Raw genomic sequence first — 26,186 nt, forward strand, 5'->3', positions numbered from 1 at the left:
TGCTAAATGGAGACTTTAGGTCCAGTGGTTTCACAACCCAGGGGTCGGCCCCGCCCCCAAAGGTCATAAGGTCAATCTGAGGGGGTCATGTTTGTCGTTTGACTCCTCTAGCTTTACTAATCCGACATGTCTTTCTGTGTGTGTGTGTGTGTGTGTGTGTGTGTGTGTGTGTGTGTGTGTGTGTGTGTGTGTGTGTGTGTGTGTGTGTGTGTGTGTGTGTGTGTGTGTGTGTGTGTGTGTGTGTGTGAAATACCAGATAATTGCACTGCTGTGGGCCTGAAACAGTTACTCCACTGAAACCCTCAGAGGTGTTCAGAGGGTAAATGTCTCTTTCGGTGAAACTGCAGCAACATCGTCAACATGACAAGAGGCCAAAGAGGTGCAGGGAAAATTAAAAATCTAAAAAGGAAAAACAAAGTAGCACGGAAGCTATCAAACACGGGTCTTTTAAAATTGTACTTGAGTAATCACAAACTGCTGCCCACACCGGACACAAGTCAGAAAAATATAAATATATATATTAAAACAAAATCAGAATGTGTAGCCAACAATACAAGAAATAAACTATCTAGTAACAGAAATCAACTTATAGTGGGTGAGCTCCTTTCAACCAGCAGAAATATTATATGGCAATAGTTGTGTTTTTTCCCTTTTTGATATTCAAATTTTTTTTTTAAATCATTGATCTATTTTCATTATCACTTATTTATGCAGGTATTTATTTATTTGTGTTGTGTTGAATAACCTCCTTAACATTGAAAACGACAATATAAAAAAAAACTGGTGATCCTTATCGTTGTTCTCATCAAGGTATTTTTGAGTTGAAGAAATATTTACCACACCCACGGATGGCCCTGAGGGGGAACATGTTCCGGCTGGGAGATTTAAGCTGGTGAATTTGGCATCTCCTCCCTCATACTTGGTTACCTTTATTTTCTAATTCCTGCCTAAGAACCATGTCAGCAGGAACTATTTACATTTTGGAAAGCTCACCTGTCGGAGGGCACTTAGGTTGCCCTCTGGTGGTGAACGTGTGGACACGTCTACAGTTTTAATCTTCAACACTCAGACTCGTGTCACCTTTTACTCAGAGTCCCGCCACGTCAAGACGCAAATTGAGCAAAATGTTCCTTTATTATTGCTTTCATCATCATGCCCATCGTGATTTTCTCAAAATTGTAATGAACGTCGGGTGAAATCATCTGAAATTCTTATGAACCTTGATAAAATGGAACTACTGTACAGGTGCTTTTCTAACGGCGAGGTGCAGTAACAAAATTACAGTTAAGATAAAAATCAGTCATCGTGAGTCGTAACACTGATTCACAGCGACTATGAACGTGATCGTCAAGTCGTTTCCCATCAGCACACATAGAAGGAAGTGGTTTATCTGGTTAGTCAACTAAGTGCACTGCACACTAAATACATACTAAGAGATATTATAAAAAAAAAAAAAACTTCACATTAAGTTTAAGAATCAAGTTAAGAGTATACACAACAGAATATCAGCACATTCCAACGGCTGGACTTTGGGATTGGAGGCGTGTTCGTGTCTCCGAATGCGAAAAACTGGAGACGTGCAGGTACAATTTGTCCCTTCTCCACTACACTACACTGAGAAGTCCAAACCGTTGCCTGAGGAGCCTCGTCTTTTAAGTGCTACATGAAGTTCTCGGTAAAAATGTATTTCGGCGCATTAAGTAAGTCTGGACCCCCTGTGATTGTACGGTGCCCTCTCCAAATCACAAAAAGGGGAAGCGCCACATTAACCACAGACGACGTCTGGTCCCCGATGATGCTACCGGTGGGTGGAATGCAAGTCGGACGTGAGGCTTTTAAAAACAAACAAAAAACCCACTACTGGTCATATTTGCGCGTTCAAGTGCAGCGGTAGCACAGATATACATCTGGCTGTCTGAGTGGAAGAATATTCTGTGGAGGTGCAGAGAGGGAAATCTAGAGGTGATGAAAGGCTGAAGGACAAATATATAAAAAAGTACTTAAAAATGATAAAGCGCGATTGTGCTCCTATCAGAAACTTTCCTTCGATTGTCGTTAAACCCCTTCAGTCACTGTGGTACAAATCTAAATCTCTAGAGCATAAAACACATTCAGAGGAGTAATCATTTCCTCAAAACATTCATCTCAAAGCTCCCTTCACTCCGCCGAGTCCACTTTGACCCAGTCGGCACTGATTATTCCTCTGGGTCAAGGGCGCCGAGACCGTCCGGGGGCTTCCGCTGTGTGCTGTGGGCCTGAGCCAGGGGGAAGCCCCTGAGGCTCTCCTGCAGACTGCCCACTGCCAGTCTCATCTGGTCCTCGGCCCCCTGGAGAGATTTCAGCTCCATGGTGTAGAAGACGTACAGCAGGGAGGTGGTGAGCAGGATGGCGAAGCACAGCCCCGCCAGCAGGTAGAAGGAGGTGCGGGGGAACGGCTGGTCCGCTCCCAGGGCCAACCAGGGCACGGCGGCGATGGCCAGCTCCAGGAACAGCAGGGCCAACCCCATCACCCCGGTGCGAGCCGCCGTGTAGCGCATGCTCTCCGCACAGTGCAGGCCTACTTTGACCTCCGTACGGGCCTCGGTCACAATGTCGACCAACTCGGCCAGCTTCCCTGAGGACGAGAGCGAGAGCGGTGTAACTCGCGGAGTTTTGAAAACATAATTTAATACGTCGATTTTTTTTTTTCTAAGGTGAGAGATTATATATGGTGCAACTTCTCTTTCTCCTTCACTCAGTTTGTTAACATAAGAACAAGTGCATATAGAAGTGCAACAAGAGGTGATTGCATAATCTGAGTCAAGCTGAAGTCTGGACATTGTCCTGAACTTCTCCGGAGGGGCTGAATGTGAGAACGCAAATATTGCTCCGGATATTTTCCGGAAACTTTTCCTGCCAGCTCCCAAATCAAATGTTGGCAGAATGTCTGAACGAGCAGATGTGAGAACTCAGAAGGAGAATGTACGGAGGATATGTGGTCGTGTAGATGACCATAAACAAAAACACTACTTTCCGCAGCGCAGAGTTATCGTCATGTCCTGCCTCCTGCACTTTCTACCCAGACGCCACAGAATGATCCGGAATTTTTTTCCCCTACTGTTGTTCACTTGTCCGACTCGGACAATCTCCTGATGCTTTCGTCACAAGGCAGAAAATGTCCGGACGCAATTCTGTCGAAATCTTCTGCTGTTCATTATGAGTCTCTGTGGTGCAGGTTTTAATAGTATTTGTAAGTATTTGTGTGCTGAATGATGTTTCCCTTAACATGAATATAATTTTTTCTTTAGATTATTGTTCTGCAGGCTTAGAAATGATCTGAGACTTTTATTTTCATTTCACTTATATACTTTATGTCCAGGGAATACAGATGAAAAGAAAAGACTCTTGTCTAACTCTGCATTTACAGCAATGTTAATTTATACTGTCCCTGTTAAATATATCAGCAAATACATATATATATATATATATATATATATATATAAATAAATAAATAATCTTACAAGAGTTGACAGCTAATGTTAAAACAAGCAGCATGTGTGTGTGTTCAGTGCAGCTCAAAAGTGTAGAGCTAAACAAAAAGACTGCGGCTCTCCGTCTCGCAGACGGGATTAACGTTACAGCGCACCATTAAATATTCAACGTTTTCCACGTGACTCATTGTTCCGGACGACATGATGAAATTACAGCATGTCGTCTGTAACAGGGACATTTTGCAGCACTAGCCAGAAGAGAGCACCGCTCGCTACCAACCTCACAACAGCCCGTTTGATGAGCTTTTTGTGAGGACTTGCTCATTTGTACTGGTTCCAAAATAGTCTTTTATGGATACAAGAGGTGCAGGGATCACGAAAAATCCTAATAATTTCATTCTGAGGAGGGGGCACGAATCTCAAGTGATGAGACGGTGACCTTCCCGGAGCCGTGATCGCTCGCATGGCGACCAACAACAATACCTGTAGCAGTGTCCTGATCTTTCGATCGCTCGTCTCTCCCGGTCCCAGGCGGAGTGTGAGACTCCAGCCTCAGCTCAGAGGTCAGAGCCTCGTGATCGGAGTAAGGGAAGGGATGGTCCCTGACGGAGCCTTTGGTGGTGGACATGGAGTCGCAGAAAATGTCCGTTTTAGGAGAGCCCTGCGGACAACGGAAGGGAAATGTCCAGGAGGAGTTAGAAGACGTCTGACGACACATTTTAAAAAGTAATAAAAAACACTGTTGCATCTGTGACGACACAAAGCTCTCACTCACCTTGAACAGGATGTAGTCGATTCGGATTCCCTTCTCGAAGGGAATGAGCTCCTTTTTACTGATGAAGGGGTTGTCAGCGATTAGAGTGATACCATCCTCACATCCCTGCAACAGAAACAAAATAACCTTTTCACATTCACAATCACAAAGGAAATGAATTACTATCTTTTTACAAAGTGTGTTTGTAAGTATTGGCCGCCATTTTGCGTAAGACACGGTGCCACAATCACACTGCTGGGAAACAGCTTTACACTTTACCTTACACTCGTGCGGACAGACTCTCTGATCACGTTCACTTATTGAAATTTTGCATGCTACAGTTTTAAAGTGCCTTTCGATGAAACCTGACTTGGTCAACCCTTTATTTTGTAACCAAAAAAACAACAACAATGGTTAAAGTACAGCCGCTACAGTTAATCAATTAGTAATCGACTATAAAATGAATCACCAACTATTTGATAATTAATTGATTTGAGCAGTTTTTAAAATGATCTGATATCAGCTTCTTTAATCTTTAGTGTGGGGACAAAACAAAACATTATCTTGTGGTTTTCTGGAAACACAATGGACATGTTTCACCATTTTTCAGACCAAAAAAGTCCAGATTAATCGATAATGAAAATAATCTTTAGGTGCCGCCCTAGTTTAAAGAATGTAGTTAAAGTGGGGTTTTGTTTTGAACCTGTGCTTGCATGGTCGCCCTGTCTGTGCTGTTGTACAGCTGTCGACCCCATGTCATTGTGTCCCATCATAGAGCTAATGATATGTAAAAAATACAGTAAAAACATCTTTATAACCGCTATGAATTATGGCCACCACAAACAAACAAAAGATGCTAATTAAAGCTAAATTACTACATACATCAAATTGATCAGTTTCTAAATACGAGTCTCGGAGTCCGGTGTAAGACCTCAGCAGTCTGTTCCCGAGGTCCTGGGGATGCATGTTGAGGTCACCACCTAGAATGACCACGTCTGCTCCAGCGGAGGTGTGCCTGACAGACATGGAAAAAAAACAGAGTTAGTACCAATGAAACAAAGACAGGTGAGTTCACCTGAAAAAAACAAACATGCAAATTCACACCAGAGCAAACGAGACAAATACACACGACTGTACCGAACGAACTGCTGCAGCTCCCAGGCCTGAACCACTCGGTGAGGTAGGTAGGCGTCCTTGTCTCTGCAGTACTCCGCATGCAGCTACAATCAGAACACAGGGACAGAATCCATCCATCGTTTACATTCACTCTCCTTTGGCTTGATGCTTTTATTTTCCAAGTGACTTTACAACACTGAAGCTTTCGGTACAGCAGAAGACCTTGAAGCTAAATCTGTTAGTTTTTTTTAAAAATTACAGTATATAATAATAAAGGTAGGGCGGAGAACTGCTGATATGAAAGCTTACATGAGTAACATAGACATTTGCAGTCAGGCTGGCAATGCTCAAGACGGCCATCCCAACGGCTTTACCTCCGAACCAGTCTCCGTGGTGAGCCTGCATCACAAGGACAAACACAAAAAGTGAATTAAAGGTAGGGAGATAAAGATGCAAATACGTTTATGCCAAGGACTTTTAGCTAAAAAAGAAAAGTGGAAATTAAATGACTCGTCTCATTACGTGAGAGACAGTGACAGATGGACACTAGCTGCACATTTTACAATGCCAGTATTTGCGTATAGTGAAGTTGTATTTGAATTACATTTACTTTTGCACAACCAAGAGTTTTCAGGTTCCTCAAGGAGTTTTTTTTCTCCATTTCCAAATACTCTAGTGAAGCAACAGTGCCTTCTTTTTTTCTTGTTTTTGAAAACGGACACTTTAAATACTGTCACTACACAGCAAAGTCCGATCTTTAGGACTCGGTCATTGAGGGAAATCTCTTTATCAGACTGAGGTTTTTTCGGATTTCAACAGCTTAACACTTATCAAGAAGTTAAAAATCAATATGCGTATCATGCATGGCAAAGATGCTGAGTACTTACTGGGTTGGAAGTCTTCTTCCGCCCCCGAGTACAAAACCCTGCTCTGTGCTTCTACAGACTCACCATGTATGGATAACCATTCAGCGAGTAGCGATAGAGAAATGTGTCATGGATTCTGTGTTTGGAGAAAAGGGCCAGTCCACTTCCTATGACTCCGCTGCAGAATGAAAGGAAAAACAACAACGTGAGCACAAGTTTTATAAAAAAAAAAATATATATATATATATATATATATATATATATATATATATATATATATATATATATATATATATATATATATATATATATATATATGTGTGTGTCCCACGCAGAACACCAGCTTCGGCAACATGTGGTTATTGTTTAAAAAGAAGAAGAAGAAGAAGAAGAAGGAAACATGTCACATCTGGTCTCCATGTAGATCTACATCGTTCTATCATAAGTAGGTGTTATCTTTAAGAGTTGTGAGAACTTATGTGCTGGAGCTGACATTTTTGTGAGCAGCAGGAGGGATTTAGAAGGTAGGGGCCTTTGATTAATCTCAGTCTTGTGCCTTGGTTTGGGGGGTCAAGAAAGAATTAAGCTGCAAAAGTTAATCCTTCAGTCAGTGCCGGGGCTTCAGTTAAATTTTGCATATGGATCAATGCCATGTAAGTGAATTTGTCTGACAAGAGCTTTGAAGAAAGAACTTTGTTCATGAATTTTAATCACAAACTCGTACAAAGCCGTACAAAGGCAACAGGATGGGAAACGATTGCAAGGCGATATTGGGGCTAGAGTAAAATCGTTACCTCTTGAAGTAATGAGAATGAGGGTGGCTACAGGCGAGCTTCTTTTTCAGGGACAGGTAGTCCTTCTCACTCCACACCTTCAAGAATAGAAACAGGCATATCAGTTGGGCTGCAACTAAGACTACATCACACAACAAAGATCTGAAAAATCAATTTAGAGGCTCTGCACCACCGACCTCTTGCAGTAAGACAATATCGTGCTCTTCCTTGCACAACATGTCTCCAATCATGGCATAGCGCTGACCACAGTGTTTGCTGAGGTAACGGATCCCCCTGAGAAAAAAAAAAACGAGAAAAGAAGAAAACATCGTATTAGGTGTCACTGCTGCCAGCGAAACAGCCACAACGCACACACTTTGTAACATCGTTAACAAAAGTACTATATACAAACAAAGTTCATTATTACAAACCACAGTCACTGACCAGCAGTTCAGATTGAAGACCCGCACCCGGACAGACTCTGCGTTCGCCATGTTGGCAGATCAGTGGACCAGAGAGAGACGTGATGATGGGTCAGATCAGGTGAGATGACTCAGCACCTGATGAGACACAAAGAATTGATAGTTCGAAGTTAAATTTTTCTGTCATTTAATCCATAATGGACACACCGGGCAGCATGACACAAACACATCCATCACGTACACATAAAATCTGTGATATAAGGGAATTTGAGGGTTGGTCAACTGGAACTATTAGGAAATGAGTAAATGAACATGTGAATAATATAGCAATATTAATAACAGCAAAAAGCACAAGGTCACAAGTCTAACCCATTAAAAACTACACCGTAAGCACCAAAAGTGCAAACAATGCAGCGGCCCGACTTTACTTCCCGTTCTTGTATTTAAATAATTTTAAGGATTCAGCTGATTTTCTGATTCAAACCAATTAACTGTGCGTAAAGATGAACCATTCATAAACTGAAGGAGCTAAAGTTTTGTTCAGATGCATGCTTTCTACATTGTAAAAATAAAGAAGGGACCACCGTAAAGAGAATAAAATAAATAAATAAATAAGGTGTTGTAACTGAGCCGACCCAGGCAGGCCTCACTGTGCCACACAGCGGGGAAATGTTGGCGTTTTGACAAAAGGAGACAAAGTCAAAGGCTGTTGCATTCCCTCCTCTCTCCAGGGAGTTCAACAATACACCGGCCCCATACAAAGTGCTGACATGGCGTTGCTCTGTCTGGAGAGAAAAGGGGGGGGGGGGCAGCAGCAATGTGGTGAAAAGAATCAAGGGGCTGTGGTGTCAGAGGTAACAGTTGTTTTAGAACAGGTAACATTAGATCATTTGTTTTTGTGTCGTCAGTACAGAGAAAGCAAAACAGCATCAAATCAATGTGTAATTCTCTCGTAGCTCGGGATCTAATGTTAACCCAAAAGCCAGAGTGTGTGTGTGTGTGTGTGTGTGTGTGTGTGTGTGTGTGTGTGTGTGTGTGTGTGTGTGTGTCAAATACTAAGGGATGCTGCATCAATCACCAAGGAGTGTACAGGCAATACATGTCATTGTCGTGGTAACAGTGGGGGTAACCAAGGCACTGGACTTTAACCCAAAACCAAGACAAATTCATTGACTTAGCTTTTAAAAAAAAAGAAAAAAAAAGGGGCGGAAACACAGGTTAGATGCAAATGACTCCAGGACAACACACCAAACAATTGATTTGATATCGGTTGTTTTCCGTTGAATGTGGTTTGTATGAAGTTAACAGATAAATAAATGATATTTAAAACATATACTATCTTTCATAGTATTGTGTGTTGTATGTTGCCTATGATTTGTTGTTTTGTGTCAGTGTTTTTTTTCATTGAAGTATTAAAAAATATACTTCAGCTTCTCTAACGCGAGGATTTGACACATTTATTTAAAAACACACATGAAGTGAATATTTCCTGGCTTCTGGAGAGTTACTTGGATAACAATTTGGACGATGTGTCCGTTTGGTTTTTTTAAATGAATTTTTCTGACATTTTTAAACAATCACCTTCAACGATTAATCGAGAAATGAATGGATGGATCTGATACAAGAAATAATCGATACAGATTGCTGAAAGAGAGTTGATGAATCAATTAGTGGATCAACAGATACAAAAAAAAAACAGGTATGATTTTTTTCTTGTTCAAGGTTTTTAAACTTTGGAGACCCAAAACTAAAACTGCTGCCGTGACAAAAAGTGATCGTCTGCCAAAAAGTGATTTTATTTGGATCCAAATCTCATAACGGGCACATGACACAACTTTATGTCCACCGTAATATCAAAGATATATGTCTTTATGACACCATAAGGTTTCTTGTAACTGAATGATCACAACTGTGGCCGAAGTGTTGGCCGTTTATAGCCTCATCAGGCGGCTCAGGGGAAATATGATCCTATTGTTTTTAAGGTTTGTATGCGTTTTGTATGTCTAATATTACTAGACTGTAATTGGTTGATTGATTTCAAATGTTTATTTCGAATATGTAAATAATTTACATTATATATGGTAATGGTTTATGTATAAAATAAAGAAATTATAGCTTTTTTTATCCTTATGAAATTATCCTTATGACTGCATCATTTGTCCCAGATTATAACCCAAGCAGTGTTTTTTTTTTACCTGTTGAAATACCTTTAAAAGGGCCATTCAAACCTATTTTACCTGCCAAATAAGGACGCAAATCAGTTTCTGACGGATCACTTTTTGGCAACACACCGGTCGTTTTACCGGTGGGTTCTGGGCAACAACTGCAGAGGTGGAGTATTATGTTAGCTTGTACAGTAGATACAGTACCTCTTTTTGTTGCTAACGTTTATGCACAGAAACTACAGCAGCCTTGCAAACCTTCTCTTAGCTCCGAGGAGAACACGATGACATCCATCATTGGAGAGCTGTCATCGGCACTAGCTGTGGTATTAACCCGTTCCTCACCGGAATGTCGTTAGGGGGCAACAACATGACCAGGTCGCTAATCAACTCTAGCTAGCACCTTTAGCCAGTCTCGCTGAGCGTGCGGCGGGCTCCAGGTCCCCGTTGTCTCGCCACTTGTAAATGTTTGTTTAGTTAAAATACATTCGAACTCACCTCATAAACCCCGCTGACGTCGGCCGAAGTGATCTGGACCGCTGGGTGTTTCGCCTGCAGTGCCCCGCTACGTTAGTTGTTTTGTTTTGGCTTTGGACCCAAAAGCACTTCCTGTTAGCTAGTTGTTGGCTAACCGTCAATAGACTCTCCGTTAATTGTTGTCAAGAATGTTCATAGTCGGCATCCCACGCCGACACTCACTTCGCGGTGGGAAGCCACTTCTGCTGCTGCTACGTGCTTCTCCGGTGGGCGTCGTGGATGTATATTTATCAGACCCGGCGTCAGCTGGGATAAAAATAATTGTTATGACTTCCGGTTGTATTTTTCCCCCCATCAAAACAGAAACTTGAACCGTGTGCGTATAAAACCTTTGGTACATACACGCACATACAAACAATTTAATTGTTTTTTTGCCAGTTGTGAATACTTTATTGCAACAATTCGATATAAACAGCCTCAACATTAAGTTTTGTTTTTTTATGAAAAGTACATTTATTTTGAAGAATCTGTTTCCGGTTTGAGTCCGCCTCAGCCGCGATGAATTCTGGGAGGTGGAGCTTTATACAAGCCAAAAGCTTGTGGTGGAAGTGCTGTTCTTTAGTGCAGCTTCGAGGTAATTGTACTTTACTTGAGTATTTTCATTTCAAGGTACTTCTCCTACTATTGTAGCCTACTTTTTTTGCACCACATTGCAGATTTTACGTGTGACAAAATATATTAAGCTTATAAATTACAGTCTAAGTTTATACATCATAATAGGGGGCTGCGACCTTTTCGCAATATGATTCCTTATACAGAGGCACTTTCTCATTGTGGGGAAGGTCATATTATTCAGCACTTCACAAAAAGCAAAGAGCCACTGGTCAAAACTAATTGTTAGTAAGAAATTAAAACCATCTCCACCTTGAGTAGCTACAACATTAGAATGCTGCTCACACATCAGTGATAACAATTTAATGTAATAAATAATATATATTACTCATAGGGGACATTGTTGACTCCAAGACTAATATTTTTTTTTCTATCCTTAAAGTAGATCCTTATTATAATAATGTTACAGCTTTAAACTATCCGACCAGCACACAACTTGTGCACTATTTCTCAGTTTTGGTGTTTGCGCTGTATCCCCACTTCACTTCACATGAGACCTGTGACCCTGCAGATTTTGTGATGCGACATGAAAACTTCTTAAAGATAGACCACAATATTGACAAATGAAACACATATACCTCTATACAACATTTTCTGTTATAACAACTAGCACGCTATTGGTCAATTTATATTTTTACAGTTATCAAACCCAACGTGACCATTACAATATACTGTGAAAGCACAACTTGCTGCCGTTAAAGTTTGAAAAAGCATTTGCAATGGTACAGCTGAAACTCTAATCTGATTGGTTACATAAACACAACAAGAAATAAATGAAACGTTGTGCTTCAAGTTCAAATAAGATCCTATACCTTGTCTTCAACGAAGCAAACACAATATTTAGTGCCACGTGCCTCTGTAATGTCAGTACAAAAAGAACCATTGTGGACAAAACAAATTTACAAACAAGTTTAATAAGTTTTTTGGGGGGGGAAAATGGCCCCAAAGGCACCATGCGTCTTTTATTGTTAGATACATTTGTTTGATTATATAGTCCAACTTCTACTTTGAAGTATAAAATTGCAATGCACAACGGTAACAAAGACAATATTAAACCACCTTAAACCAAAAAAACAACAACAACAAAAAAACGCCCACACCATTCAGAATATGATACATTAGATATCTCATAATTAATTTTCAATATCAGCACAGTCACACTTTATTTTTCAGTGAAGCATATGGCGAACACCGAAAGTCAAGAAACAAAACATTAATCTTGATAATGGGGGGAGAAAAAAAGTCTGTATAAAAGATGAATGGAGAAAAAACCTGCAAGAGGAGGAGTGTTACTGTATCTAGCTTGTGAAATATGACATTCAAAGCCAGGTGCAATTATTCCACCGTACAAATATCTCAGATTTGAACTTTCATAGCAAAATTGTCCAGTGAACCACACAGAGTAGACGCGTGTGCAGCAGGACTCAGGGGGCGACAGTCAATCCTGTCCTTAGTTTGAGTCCTGCAATACTTTTTAACATCTCCATCGCAATGGAAAATGGTCAATACATCTGCAGTACCCCGGCCCTTCCCTCCCGATATTTGTTTCAACCAACCCTATAAATAACAATCAATGGTCATACTCCACAGCACAGAGACAATAGCTCTCATTCGAGACGATTATTACGTTTGATTTTCAAAATTATTTCATGTGTAATGTCACTAAAAAGAAGAAGGAAAAAAAAAGTCTTAAATATGAAAACTGAACTTTTATTTCGATGAATGCAGCTTCTCCGCACATTACGCGGAGGAGGGTGAAGCAAATGAGCCGTCTTCACAGCGTACAATCTCTTTTTTAAACAAAAGAAACAGTGATTAACTTCTCTTCACCTTAGCCATGGTCTGAGTTGAGTGCTGAGATCACAAATATGAACATAAACCCCCCCCCCCCCTCTCAGAAAAAAAAGACTCCTATGTAACACATATTCCTTTAGCATCCGCTGACTCACAGTACAGAAACAATTCATTTTTTTTTTTTTTTTTCAATTAGGCTACATAACTCAAGGCAGAAAATAAGCACTGCTGTTGATTCACCCCTTCCCCTCCTGCGTCTTTTTAAGTGCAACCAAGCACAACGTCTTCAAACAGAGAGAAAAGTACAGGGGGTCTCGTAAGGATGGTAAAGCCTCGGCTCTACGTCAGGCGAGTAATGGTACAAGGCATCCTTAGTGTCAAAAAGTCAGTTATAGATAGATGCTTGTTAGACCTGATTTTCTTTTAATTGTGTAAGAAAACATTATTTAAAAAAAAAAAAAAAAAAGCTGAACTTGAATAATACGGTAACACAATACACCTTCTCCCTGTACACTTGGACTGTAAAACATGGGCCTTCTTTTTTTGTCAAACAACAGGCTACATGAAAATTAGTTATCCCATCCCATTCCTCTTTGTGCCCAAATCCAAAAAAAACTGCCTCAAAAGGCGTTTCATTTCCAAATTTATTCTTTTTGTGATTTTCTTTTTTTTTTTTTTACGTCTATTTTCTGTTCATTTAAAAACAAGAGGTAGTAATAAAAGGCAATCCAAAGTGGCAGGCAATGACATCATCTTTGGAGAAAAAGGCACTTTTGCTTTTCCCAACAAACCCAGCGCGACAACACCACGCGGCTCTGGCTCCCGTGGCTCCCGTTCCCTCTGCACTTTCCCGATCTCATATGCACGTCTCTCGTTGCTCAGAGCGTACACCCCACAAAAAAAAGAGGGGGGGGGGGGGGGGGGGTCTTTTCCACCCAAACACATTCTCGTTCCCTCGATAAAACATTCCCGAGCTCCGTCAGTCACCTTGGCAAATGTGACCCACTTCATCTAAAGCGTTGTTCAAACACATGGAAAATAGCCAGTTGTTCGAAAAAAGATCCGGATTTCTTCAAAAAAAAATGCTTTGCGGGTCGGCACGTTGCGATTCACTCTTTTTTTTCCCCCCCTTGTGTATGAGACTCAAAACAGACAAACAGGAAAAAAAGAGAGTATGAAATCTGTCCTTGTTAGTTCGGTCTAGCGCTGTTTGAATGTTTTCCTCTGGATTTTCCTGGATGGTTGAGCTGGTTGAAGAGAGATTGTGTCACGCTTTTTTGTTGTCGTCTGGCTTTTCCAAAAAAAAAAAAAAAAAAAACCTCCCTGAAAGAGCAGTTTAGTCTTTAACGAGTCTGTAGACGTGATACTGAGCTCCGTGTTCACTCGTGGAAACCTCGAACACGAACGCTATACAGAGCAAGGTCTCCTGGGTGTCGCGGTTCGTCACCACCTGACGAAGAGAAGAAGAGAAGAAAAAGAAAAGACAGACGTCAAGGGGGAAACAGGAAGCAGCACAGTCTGATTCAGACACACCGCATTGACAGCGAGTTGGGTACCGATCAATTCTCTGTCTGTTAAAGGAACAGTTTGACATTTTCACACTCATGTCGCCTCTAAGGCTCACAAGCACAAAAAGCTGTTTTTGGACATGGACGTCAAACTCCAGAAAAATGTCCAGACCCAATTTTTTCCCCTGCGGAGTTTGCCGTTCACGTATGAAGAAAGCGGCAGCAGATTGTTCATGTTAGGCACGTTCGCAGCAGGAACATTGTTTGGCGCCAAAACTCACTCGCCGTGAATCTTCTGGAGATATTCCTGCTCTGCAAATGTTATTAGTGGACTGGCAGGAAAAGTTCCAGAAACATTTGCCGACATTCCAGTTCCAGCCCCCTTACGGAAAACGTTTTTTTCATGAATTGAAGTTTTAATTAAGTTTTTAATATGCCTTTTCACCAAAATGTCATATTATTCTCTCAACAATCAGGCATGATCATCACGGCGTGTTACCTGTAGGATGGTGAAGTTTTCAAGAACACTGTTCATCATGTACTTTTCAGGCAAGTGTTTGAGTTTGTGGATGAAGTTGATCATGTACTCGCACATGGGAGAGCGGTGGATCCTGTAAACACACTTCCCTCCCTCCAGGCGGGCGTACTCTGTCTGCAACACACACACACACACACACACACACACACACAGGACAGCCCCAAAAATTCGGTAGTCAGTAAAAATCAAGTCTAGGTCCTTTGTCAACTGTGTGTGAGAGGAGAAAAAGTCGTCGACGCGTATGTGTGTTACCTCTACTTTCTCGACGACCTGCTTGCCGAACGAGCAGACTTTGGTTGACACCGTGATCGTCATGTTCTCAATGCTGCTGTACTGGCTGCTGACGCCGTAGAAAGAGCCGGGGCCGTCCTGCATGCCGCTGCTGTTCAGGTCCGCCTGCGGGGGGCCACGGATTTCACCACATTCGTGAACATTGCATGTAATCTCGCAAACTATTTTTTTTTTTTTAAAACACACGGACCATCAAGTCCCAAGGAAATGATGAGGTATTTCAGAAGTGTTTTGTTTCTGCAAAACCAGACAGATGTGATACTAGATGTTTGAGGATGTGTGCAGAGAGAGCTTATAAACAAGAAAGGACGCAAGAGGAAGCAATGCACTGTGAAATACCTTGTTCTATAACCTCAACATACAGTCCTTCACTACCACAAACACCCTGGTGTCAGAGGAGCAGGATGTAGTTTGCGTAAACACAGGTCACTGAAAGTTTGCAGATGTTTGTAGTGATGGCTCAAGTGATGGCGGCTAGAAGATTGGTGCTGTGATCTTAATGCAGGTTGGAAATTTGGGTTGTGACTACCGTAAACTTACAGCAGGAAAAGGCTGTAGGCACTGAAATGGGATTTTTCATTTTTGTAAAATACAATTCAATTTAAATTGCCGTAAATTAGCTGATGAGCCAAAGTGAGACACATTTTTAAAGATGGGCGTTTGAACTTATTCAAGCCCTAAAGCTGTAACTGCCTCCCACTGAGCTCAGAGGCTTTGTCGTAAATAAGATTTCATGTCAAACAAAATAAAATGTTCAATGAGAACTAATAACTGGCAGATGATGATGATGATGATGGTGATGGTGATGATGATGATGATGACCCACCCAGAATTTAACGAGGAAGAAAGCGTTCTGAGGGCCCTTCTCGTAAAGTTCTTTGAGGCCGCCCTTCTTCTCGGGGAATTTGTCGTAGATCTGCCGGATGTCCACGGCCTCAAGGAGTGGGTCGCTGTAGGAGGGGTTGGTCTGTCCAATGTGGACAAACAGATGTTTGCTGTACTGCAGTGGACAGAATGAAAAAGAAACAAGGCCATGAGCCGCACAAAATAATATGACATTGACTTTTGTTGGTCCCCGGTTAGCAGCTTTCTGACACCAGATCTGTACCAAACACTACAAATAAGCTGCTTTCACACGTGCACTGAACCCTGGACATTTTCATGAACCTTTCCAGAGGAGCTGTATGTGAGAATACTAATGTTTGCGAATGATTTCTCCTGACACTTTCCAGAACTTTTCCTCCTCATGCGAGAATACAGCAGGAACCTCTCCGGAATACTCGCAGCAACCGAGGGCTCGCGTTGGAGACTGAGTCAATGACAAATCTGCTTTCCACAGAGGATTTATCATCATGTCCTGTCTCCTGCATGTATACCCAGATGCCACAGAGTGTTCCAGAAAGATTCCCGTTGGTGTGAACGCGTCTGACTCGAACAATCTCCTGCCGCGTTCAAGTGTGAAAGGCAAATTTTCCAGAGAGCCATAGATTTCTACTGCGTCATCGCCTTCGCTATACATTAGACACCAGATGCTCGGGAAGATTTCAAATAATTGAAGAGCCTTGAGGCATTTGTTTGGTTCCCTCGTGTAGTAATCTATTGACTCACGTTGTCCGGGTCTCTCTGAACCTCCATGAAGGCCGAGTACTCCAGCATCCGCAGCTTCGAGGAGGCGATGGTCCGGTCCTGCCACACGGGCACGGCGGTGGCAGTCGGAGGAGGCGGCGGCGCCAAGGGCTCATAACCTGGATAGCCCACGCGCACACACACATACACACCCACAGTTATAAACACAAACGGTCCCACTGTGACATGGAAGTGCCATCTCCTGGCCACTCATTTGATGGCTTTTATACTCACTTGGTATAGACTGTGGTACAGGACCTGATAGGCTTGGGTACGGTGGCTGTGCAAAAGGTTTGATACTGAAAGACAATGAATGGAAAGGTGAGATAATGACATATAAACCATAAGGTGACAGGGGAAAAAATAGTCTGATGTTTGTGGCACATTGGGTTTTTAATATATTTGTATTTTTGATAGAAGTCTTAGTGTAAGCACGTGTTGCTGCACCAGCTAGGCGTGAGTCCACCTGCTTCATTGCTTCTTAATGGTGCAAAACAGCACCAACAACAATGGCTTTAATTCAGCCTCTATTCAAATTCGAAGCATTTCATTGGCCCGGAGGTGGTTTTACATCAGTGCAAGAAAAACATACAGTGAAATACGGTGCGGAAAGGGGAGAGTCGGTGCTGCTTTGTGCTCACTGTTGGACCTCGGCTAGGGGGAACTTACGCATGGCTGGTGCGGCCAAGCCCAGGATTCCTTCCCGGGTTGAGATCTAGAACCAGCCTGGTGTGCAAAAATGTGGTCTGTTAATCATGCCTCACAATACCCACCTGACATTACACCTAACCCACTGACTGACACTGGCATTGAAGCATTTCACGCATCCCTAGCGACAGCATCCCTCCTTACAAACTATACATACACCAAGGTGTCTCCCAACAGAGGGGTTTACTTACTCCTGAGAGGGTCCAGGCTGTCCTGGGATTGGACCAGGCCAGAACTGGAGAGCAAACAAGAAAACGCTTCAAATTATTAAACGTCGCAGAGGAAATCCACTTTAAAGTTTCATAAGTGGAAAAAAACAAAACAGGCCCCACAACGTGGTCGTGGGCTGCGGCTGCACAGAGAAGGGATGGGGGTCTCACCCTGGCCGGCTGGTAGGGGGCCGGAGGCAGCGGCGGAAGGTGATTCTTTATCATACTCGGCGAGACGATCTGCGCCGACGACAGCGCCGCCATGTTCTGCAGGGCTTTGTCTTTAGACGCCTGATCCTGTGACACACACAGAGACGAGGGGAGTCAAACCACAAGGGGGCGCCATCACCTAGGCGTCTATCTACTGCCGCATAATGATCCTGGATGATCCCAACTGTGACACAGTGGCAGTGTTTTAAGTATAGTGTTCTCTGTTTGTGTGACTTCCACCGAATCTATTTGTAGCTGTCAAACAACATCTGATTCTAAAATTAATGCCTTTAAAAATCCATCTCACAGTCATAATAAACTTTAAAGGAGTTTTGCTAAATGGATAGTATTAACATAGTGCTTTTTTTAGTCTTATTGACCACTCAAGTCACATTAGCCCATTCACACACATTCACGCAGCGCGGCTATTTACTGCGCTTGTTTTCCTGTTACATTCACAGACATTCACACACTGCCGGAAGAGCCGCCAGAGGCACTTTAGGGTTAGGTGTCTTGCCCAGGGACACATCGGCATGCGGACTGTGGGAAGCCGGGGAATCGAACCGCCGACCTTCGGGTTGTTGGACAACCGACTCTACCTCCAGGAACATAACACTGTTGTTCCAGCGCTCTGCAAAGAGCAGCTGGACAGCGCGAAGCAGAAGAGAAGAATACAGAGAGCGTGAAGCAGCATCGGCCCACCGGCGTTTGAGGTCGGGGTCACAAGAAAAAAAAAAAAGACGAGGGTCTGTTAGATCTGAAGGTGTGTTATCAGGACCGCCACAGGAAAAAGAAGATAAACAGAGCCGCGCGTTGGCTTGGAATGCAGCTCTGTGTGCATGTTGCATTTGAGAGTAAACGTCAACAATTTTTTTAAAGTTTTACTTAGCGGGGACGAAATTTCGTTGTGTGCAGGTGAAATAAGTAACACGAGCGATATACAAGGCAAACCAATTCATGTGCACGGTGCTTGACACAGTTAACGTCCTACAGACGCGTCAAAGCAGTTTACTTTCATTTGAATATTTCAAACTTCTATTCAAATTGCATCCGAATGCTCCTTCTTTCGTGTGTTTTTTTTTGTCTTTTCTCTTCGGCGGAAAGCACTTCGCCTGTTAAAGCTTTTACCACTTTGCGATTGAAGGACAGATGCCTCAGGAGCGAGACCCCGAATCAAAGAGTGACACCTTGTGCGAAGCAAGCGAGACGTTGGCTTTTGGCAGAGGCCGAGGGGATTACACTACGTCAGGCAGGATGCGCAGCAGCACTGGGGTTCAAAGCGGGGACGGTTTCCTGGAGCATTTGCTTCGTTATGGGATAGCAACGGGGGTGGGAGGCCATGCCAGCAGAGGGCCGTAGCAAGGGGACAGTGCACTGGTGCTGCCAAACAAAGGGGAGGAGGGAAGCGTATTGCACAAGTCAGATTCACTTACCAAATTCATCGCCTGAATCAAAAGAGGAGAGAAACCATTAGTGCTGTGCAGTTCTAACGAGGTTTTGTTTTCAGATGATTTGTTAAGAGCTTTTCCTCTAAGATAAACTCTTCACACCATAATTGACAGTTTGCTACGGGTTTAGGAGTTATGAGGTTTAGTGGGGGCTGAGGGAAATGAAAGACAACGGTTCAATATTCAATTGGACAAGAGTGAAAAATGTTGAAATAATAACTAACATTTCGATGAATGAATTGCACAATGTGGGGCAAAGGATAAGGACATCATTTCGGTTATTTTTCTTATAAAAATCTGTGTAAGAAGTGCATGAGCACGAAGAAGAAATGTCATTATTGCTACAAAACGTGTCCAATCAAATATTTCATGTGGTGTTAAGGAGTCGAAATAGGGACGGGGGCTCTTTGTCACAGAGAGAAGAGAATAAATCCTGATTAACCCCTTCGAGCAGAAGATAAAAAGTCACCAAGCAGCCTATTCCTGATTATAGAAGAGAATACTGCTACCGGTTCAAGTAAGTTTGTAAGATAAAGCATGATGAACGAGACTGTCCTCCAGCAAAAAAAAAAAAAAAAACGTTTACAAAGGTCGTTTTTCAAGCAGCATATTGACCTATGGGGTCATTTTAAAAACCGCAGGCATCTAGCGGTCGTTACGTACACGGCCACTAGAGGTCAGCGACAGATGCACCGTAGAACTGGTAAGTCCGTCAAGTTTGTGTTTGTCGATGGATTTACTTATATTCTGTAAAGTAATCGTGCTTGTCGCCCTAACCCTTTCCTTTACCAGCTCATCAACCCACGTGTTGGTAAATCAAATGCAACGCCACCACAATCCTACGGGGCGAAAGAAGTATTTGTGAACGGCCAATCGGGTCCCATTAGAGCCCATACGACTCGACGAGCCCCAAACATGAGGACGGGAGGAAAGTGTCCCTCTGATGCCGCGATGTGAGTGTAAGAGAAGGCGGTAATGCTGTCGCAGGTTCTCCTTGATACAGGGCGAGGGGGGAATCAATTTCCAGGAGAGGAAATGACTCAACATGTAAAAGCCATAAACTACACTCCTACAACTGGGAGAACTGACCTACGTGTGACCCCACTGAAGAGGACAGTTCATTTATTTCTGAATGACTAACCGCTCGTCGTCCACCGGGGCATTAGTCTGCAAGAAGGGGTTAATTTAAGTTGAAGTTATCACTAAATATGCCTCAACATCTCCAGTATTTACTCGCGTCTGAATTACGGGTTTGTGTACAGTATACAGGGAACATGCTAACATCATAAAAAAAACCAACGACAGGATCAGAGGGATCGGAAGTCCCTATGGTGACAACAATCAAAGATTCATCTCACTTTATGTTCAGTTCTACTCAAAGACATTACAAACAGAGACATTAGAGGAACTTCAGAGTAGCAACTTCAGTTTTAGGGAAAAGGTTTTAGAGAAGAGTTTTAGGGACAGGAGAGGTCTCAGAGAGGTAGAGTTGGCTGCAGAAGGAGCATGGCTGGCACAGAGGACAGATACAGAGCTGGAGCATCATGCAGCCGAACAGCTCTTCGCCGGGCTCATTATTGTGTGTCCTTTAAAGCAGAAAACTTGATAAAGCGCCTATCACGTTGAATTCTAAGGGGATGAGATGAGGGCCCATGCTTGATGCAGCTCAGATCTACACTGGAAGTTAAAAAGCCTTGACGGTTGCTATGTGCGCTACATGCATATAGATATGATATGGCAGCGGCACCGGGGTTAGTTCCCTTTTCTTTTCTTTTTTTTTTAGCACCTAATTGTTAAACAGTGATTTCTTTTTGCCAAGCTCGCGTCCACTTATCCAGCAGCAACTGGGGTTGAGAATACGCACAGATCAGCTGGTTAGTGCAAAGCCAAGTCCTTTTTTTTTTTTTCCACAAGCCCCGCCGAGCCCGCGGTGAAAGCGCATACCTTTAGCTTTGACTGGATCTCGCGAGATTTTCTCCGGGCGAGAACCTGCAAGTGGCTAGAAACCTGCACAGAAGAATAGCCAAGGAGGAGGGAAGAGGAAAAGGAGACAAGGAGAGGAAACGACAAGGGAATAGAGAGAGAGAGAGAGAGAGAGAAGCCGTAACCAAAGAGGAAAGGGACGCTCAGTCAGTGTTGCCGGGAGGCAGGTCACCTACCTTTATACCCGCCTGGTATTCGCGCACTTTCTTCCGTGCTAACACCTGTATGTGACTAGACACCTAAAGGGGTGTGAGACAGTGTTTGAGCATAAAACACAACATTCACTCGGATACATGCACGCATACATATGAGTGCAAGCGCAGACATGCATACACACGCGCGCAAACACACATTTACAGTAATAAAACACACATTAGGTACATGAAATGTGAATAAATGGTACATGCGAACTGACAGAGTTGATTTAAAGGGGCAGTAAGCGATTTCAATTCAATACACTTTTTTTGTAAAATTCAACGAATATATTAGTTTGTGAACATCACTCCCAGGAGAACCTTAAGAGACGCCACGACTCAGGCCTCGTGGTTATCGTGTCTGTCTCCCGTACCCGAGTTTAAAAAATCAACAACAAACAATGTTTCCTCCAAAATCGCTTACTGCCCCTTTTAAAAGGACGAGCTGGTGACATTCTATATTTTTCCTGGCATCAGATCCAATGAAAATATCAAAAGCAGCAACAACTCGATACAAGCAAGACGTTAAAACTTGATACCTCATTCCCCGCTGCTGTCCGTGAACCAAATGACATGATTTATCTCCAAAGTGCCCATGGGTACTGTAGTTTATTTTGAGTCAATCCCCCGGACACATGATATTGAGAGACAGCTTACACCATTGTGGCTTTTGACCTTTAAAGGGACTCATTTTTCAATCAGAAACATCTACGATAAAACCAGAAACCAGATTTGTTCTTCGTTGTGTACTTAAGCATAAGGAATTATGAATCCATGTAGAAGTTGTTGCTGCAATAAATATTTCTCACTCGTCCTTGTAACGAGTTGTACTACGAGTCTCCTAAAGACGTGCTGACTACTGGGCAGGATTGTTGCGATGCAGTCATGACACGGAGTAAAACTTGTTTACCTGTTTTCTTGTCCGGGTTTTTCCTGTTCTCAGCTTGATGTACCTCGCTATCAATTCATTGCGACCTGCAACGGAAAAACGCAGAAAAACAAGCACCTCAGACGAGAGCGAGAAAAACAAAACAAATGGCACGAAGAAGAGAGACCACCGACAGTAGCCCGAGCTGGACAGAAGGGGGCCTTCTAGTTAGAACTTGAATGCACATCTCATGTCGAATAAAGGAGCGGTAGTGTGGCCTTTTTTACCGCGGAGCTCCTCCGACCCATTGGACGTGGGTCGCGGGCCACGGTAACACCTCCGTTTCCTTTCGGGAGATGTTCGCGTCAAAGTTTTCCCCCCCTGAAAACGAGGCTGATATCGAAAGGTTGTGGGGGGGCTCCAAGTTTTTTTAATTAGCTCGTTCCACACCTCCCCATTGTCTGCTCACATGGCCCCGTAGCATAATTACAGGGAGTGCTTAGAAAACAGAACCGTGTTTTTTTTCGTGACATGACATCTACTCTCGACATTCTGCACAAACAGGTTGTGAGCGCGAGAGCGGCCGTCTATTCTGGGCCGTCGTGGTCCTCCTTACATTCAGTGCTGAGCATGTGCTTCAACAGGCGCTGCCATTTTGGCAAAGGAGAAGAAAAAAATTGCCGCTGGGATCGAGCAAAAAAAAAAAAAAAAAATTCATCTTTAGTGTTTGAGAAGCGCAGAAAGCATTATAATATTGCCTCGGGGGAAAAGACAAGCCCATCAGTCTTTTTCACTTTCTGTTTTCGTTGCCAAGTCACGCTTGCTGGGTTTCTGCGGATGAAAATTGGGCCAAAGGGAGAGGTTTGAACCACTGTATCATTATGAATAATGACCTAAACTCCTCTAAAGTTGCTGACAGAAATTTTCACCAACAAAAAGATTGGTCAAGATGTGCTTCTTTACACACACACACACACACACACACACACACACACACACACACACACACACACACACACACACACACACACACACACACACACACACACACACACACACACACACACACACACACACACACAATAGACTGTGTGTCTAGGAAGGTTAACAGCTTTTCAGAGTATCCAGACACATAATGACAGGAGAGACGAGTCCTGCTTCTTTTCTTTTTTTTCACACACTCTTTAGCATTTGGCCTCCACAAGGCCCTCAGTGCAATTACCATAAAAGTACTGAAGGCCATCTCCGGCGGGCTCGCGGCACTCGCCGCGTACTCTCCGACCAGTCGGCCCGGCGGTTAGCCAGCAGCAGAGTGGAGTTGAACTGTCTGCCGATACTGAGCTAGCCCCTCCCCCTTCTGCCCTGGGCCAAGGGTGGACACGCCCGCCCCAGCGCCTCCGCATTCCTCGCATTCCTCTAGGCCTGTCACATCTGTGCTAGGCAGTCTGATTGGCCCGGGCCTGCGGAACACAGCCAGAGCCCGGGCCGACACACACACACACACATGCCTCGTGTGCACCTCTTCCAGCCCCGGGAGAAGCCGGGGTTAGCGCCGGGCTGAGGGCCACCGCGGGCTGGGGTAGGGGGTCGTCAGTCCGAGGGGGCAACAGGGGGCAGCTGTCGCAGTAACTCTCAGAAGAAACACAAAGCCATAACTGACCCTGCCAACAACTGCCACCTGGCAGTGGAGCAGCCCCCTTCTCCCGAAACAACACCACTGTGTGACCCCGCGCTCAACGGACGGCGGCACCTGCTGCCGGGCCGTCCCGCCCCGAGGATGGCAGCGAGAGAACAATGCCAGTTCGACCCCCCGCCCAACTGTCACTCTCAATCTCTTCAGCCGAGGGGGCAAAAGGGGAAAAAAAACATGACATTGTCCTGCCCCAACCGCAGAGCCCTGCAACGACTTTCGCAGACATCTCATCGCAAAGCACAGTTTGCCGAGTGCGAACCGGGTGCGACAGGTTTGACTGAAAAAGATAAGACCCTCTCTCTATGTATATATTGCACAGAGCTGGTCCAATTATAAAACACTGACTTTCTGGCTGCGGCCGAGTGAAACCGAGCTGAATCTGGTTTATATCTTACAATTCAAGTGATTATTCAAATGATTTTAAGACAGCAGAGTCAAGAGACAAGTCCTTTTCTTCTGTATTTTAACAATGCTGGGCACAGTAACGACTCGCTTCGCATGGCAAAATGAAAAAATTCTGTTTTGTTCATCTATTGGATAGTGAAGTTCTGTGGTCCGGAGCCGAGACGATGTCTCTCTCTCCAGTTTCACACAACATTCGGTGGCCTTTTTTTTTTTGGTGATATTTTAAATCGCCGCTTTTAGTTCTGTGTGACACAGTTTGCTGCCTGGAGACACGACACATGACGGGTGTTTGATTTCAAAGTTTCACAATAAACTTTTATTAAGCCGAAACATTATTATGACTTGGAAACTGAACTGTGGGTCACATTCCCAGGCACTGCTTTTTTCTCCCACTTTGTGGAAATAAAAAAGGCAAACCGGATCGTGATCCTGTGCCACTGCCACATTTCAAACAGAATAATGATTTGCATAAACTATTCTCTTTCTAAACAATGCGCAACAAAAAAAAACAAAACACTCAGGAGCCTCAGTGTCAAAGAAAATGTTCTGGATTTCAAAAAAAACCAAAAAAATCTGGAGGGCGAGTCGATGCCAACGAAATCAAAACCTGCTGCTGGACATTATTCACTTGAGGTCAAAAATAAAATCATAACCGTAGAAATATTTTTGAAAAAAAAGGGTCCCAGGACTTCAAAGCAGCAGCTGCAGCTGCATGGTATGCACGCGCACGTTCTATGGAAAATGGGTACGTTTGCCAACTTAAAGCATCTACTTCAGTTGATCAGAATTTTTCAGACACACTGCTCTCAACAAGAACAACAACAACAACAACGGATAAAATATCACGAGTGTGATCTCTGTGTCGTCACTCTGCAGCCGTGGCAGCCAAGATCTGCTCCGACTCGACACATCGGGGGTCGGAGAGACGGCGGAGAGCCGAGGCCCCACGGAGCCGGGGGTTCACGACAGGTGCACGCAAACAGACACGCAATACAATCGTGTGCACGGCCTCACTCGCCGTCTTTCCATCTCTCTCTCTCTCTCTCTCTACACCGCTGCTCATGATTTCCTCGTTTGATTGCGCAACGCCCGCTCAGATGGCTGCAGGCTGCCCTTCTTAACCTCTCCCCCTGACGGGACACGCCTCGCCTTTTTTTTCCTCTTCCTTTTTACTACATGACCGCTGGAATTTTCCACTTCTGCGCGAAGATAGTGAGCAAAAAGGTAAACTCTCTCAGCGCCACATCCACCCCCCCCCCACCCCCCCCGCTCCCTCGCTCCCTCCCCTCCGTCTCTCTCCCCCCGAGCCTTTCTCCGCCCTTATTCTCTCCCCTCCTCCTCTTTTCATAACATTGAGGTAATCCTAAATTGCTAACATACTGCTCAGCCATGACTGAAAACATTCCTAACATCTCAGCGAGGGGGCTGACAGGGAAGCACCAGGCGTGCTGGGTCATCATCACAGGCCTCTCGGCCGCCCTCTTTCTCCCCCCTCTACCTTTTTCCGCGCATGTTCTCTCACAGCTTCGCACAAATGCACCGAACCCGCTCTTAACAAAGTGACTTTCAAAGGTCACAACTGACACGGGCCCCTGTCTAGCACTTAAATCTTTTTTTTTCTCCCCCCCTCCGCGTACCCAGAATGCTTTGCAGCAGTGACAGCTGCAGGGCTGAGAGGGCGAGAGAGAGAGAGAGAGAGAGAGAGGGGTGGGTGTGTGTGTGTGTGTGTGTGTGTGTGTGTGTGTGTGTGCGCTTGGGGTTTGTTTGACACACCTGTTGAGACCAGAAAACGCAGGTGAACAACATGTCAGCACAGCCCCACAGCTAAAACAAGACAGGCCACATTTTTTGGACGCACACGCATCATCTGAAGACACTTCCTCTGAATGTCCAAAATGTGCCAACTATTAAATTCCAAGAGCAAACGCCTCTGAGCCGCAGTTATTCCCTTGATGTTTCGCTTTTGCTCGGGGGGAAGCTTCGAAAAAGACTTCGCGGG

At 43.9% G+C, this 26,186-nt stretch overlaps 2 protein-coding genes across 12 annotated transcripts in view; both read right to left on the reverse strand.

Annotated features, from left to right (window-relative positions):
* Positions 1 to 1,115: 1,115 nt before the first annotated feature.
* Positions 1,116 to 10,348, reverse strand: smpd2b (sphingomyelin phosphodiesterase 2b). The gene is made up of 11 exons (XM_035632948.2): positions 10,062 to 10,348; positions 7,424 to 7,539; positions 7,177 to 7,273; positions 7,001 to 7,077; positions 6,291 to 6,384; positions 5,650 to 5,739; positions 5,362 to 5,444; positions 5,107 to 5,239; positions 4,246 to 4,350; positions 3,954 to 4,131; positions 1,116 to 2,614 (listed from the first exon to the last, which is right to left on the reverse strand). Exons 2-11 carry the CDS (start codon positions 7,471 to 7,473, stop codon positions 2,196 to 2,198), a joined length of 1,326 nt encoding a protein of 441 aa, XP_035488841.2. The 5' UTR covers positions 7,474 to 7,539; positions 10,062 to 10,348; the 3' UTR covers positions 1,116 to 2,195.
* Positions 10,349 to 11,606: 1,258 nt separating this feature from the next.
* tead3b (TEA domain family member 3 b) overlaps positions 11,607 to 26,186 on the reverse strand; it is a 33,681-nt gene continuing 19,101 nt past the window's right edge. For 2 of the 11 annotated variants that reach the window (XM_035631775.2, XM_035631778.2), the window contains exons 4-15: positions 22,132 to 22,196; positions 21,204 to 21,266; positions 19,030 to 19,041; positions 17,558 to 17,683; positions 17,369 to 17,412; positions 17,139 to 17,195; positions 16,704 to 16,768; positions 16,452 to 16,597; positions 15,670 to 15,843; positions 14,805 to 14,948; positions 14,514 to 14,666; positions 11,607 to 13,956 (exon numbers count right to left, since the gene is read on the reverse strand). In XM_035631775.2, coding sequence (XP_035487668.1) covers positions 13,843 to 13,956; positions 14,514 to 14,666; positions 14,805 to 14,948; positions 15,670 to 15,843; positions 16,452 to 16,597; positions 16,704 to 16,768; positions 17,139 to 17,195; positions 17,369 to 17,412; positions 17,558 to 17,683; positions 19,030 to 19,041; positions 21,204 to 21,266; positions 22,132 to 22,196 — 1,163 coding nt within the window. In that variant the 3' untranslated portion in view covers positions 11,607 to 13,842. Of the gene's footprint in view, positions 13,957 to 14,513; positions 14,667 to 14,804; positions 14,949 to 15,669; positions 15,844 to 16,451; positions 16,598 to 16,703; positions 16,769 to 17,138; positions 17,196 to 17,368; positions 17,413 to 17,557; positions 17,684 to 19,029; positions 19,042 to 20,988; positions 21,052 to 21,203; positions 21,267 to 22,131; positions 22,197 to 26,186 lie in introns of all 11 variants that reach the window. The other 9 variants (XM_035631781.2, XM_035631779.2, XM_035631780.2 and 6 more) reach the window with 9 other exon arrangements.

The sequence above is a fragment of the Scophthalmus maximus genome, chromosome 6 (assembly GCF_022379125.1).
Source record: "Scophthalmus maximus strain ysfricsl-2021 chromosome 6, ASM2237912v1, whole genome shotgun sequence".
Lineage (NCBI taxonomy): Eukaryota > Metazoa > Chordata > Actinopteri > Pleuronectiformes > Scophthalmidae > Scophthalmus > Scophthalmus maximus.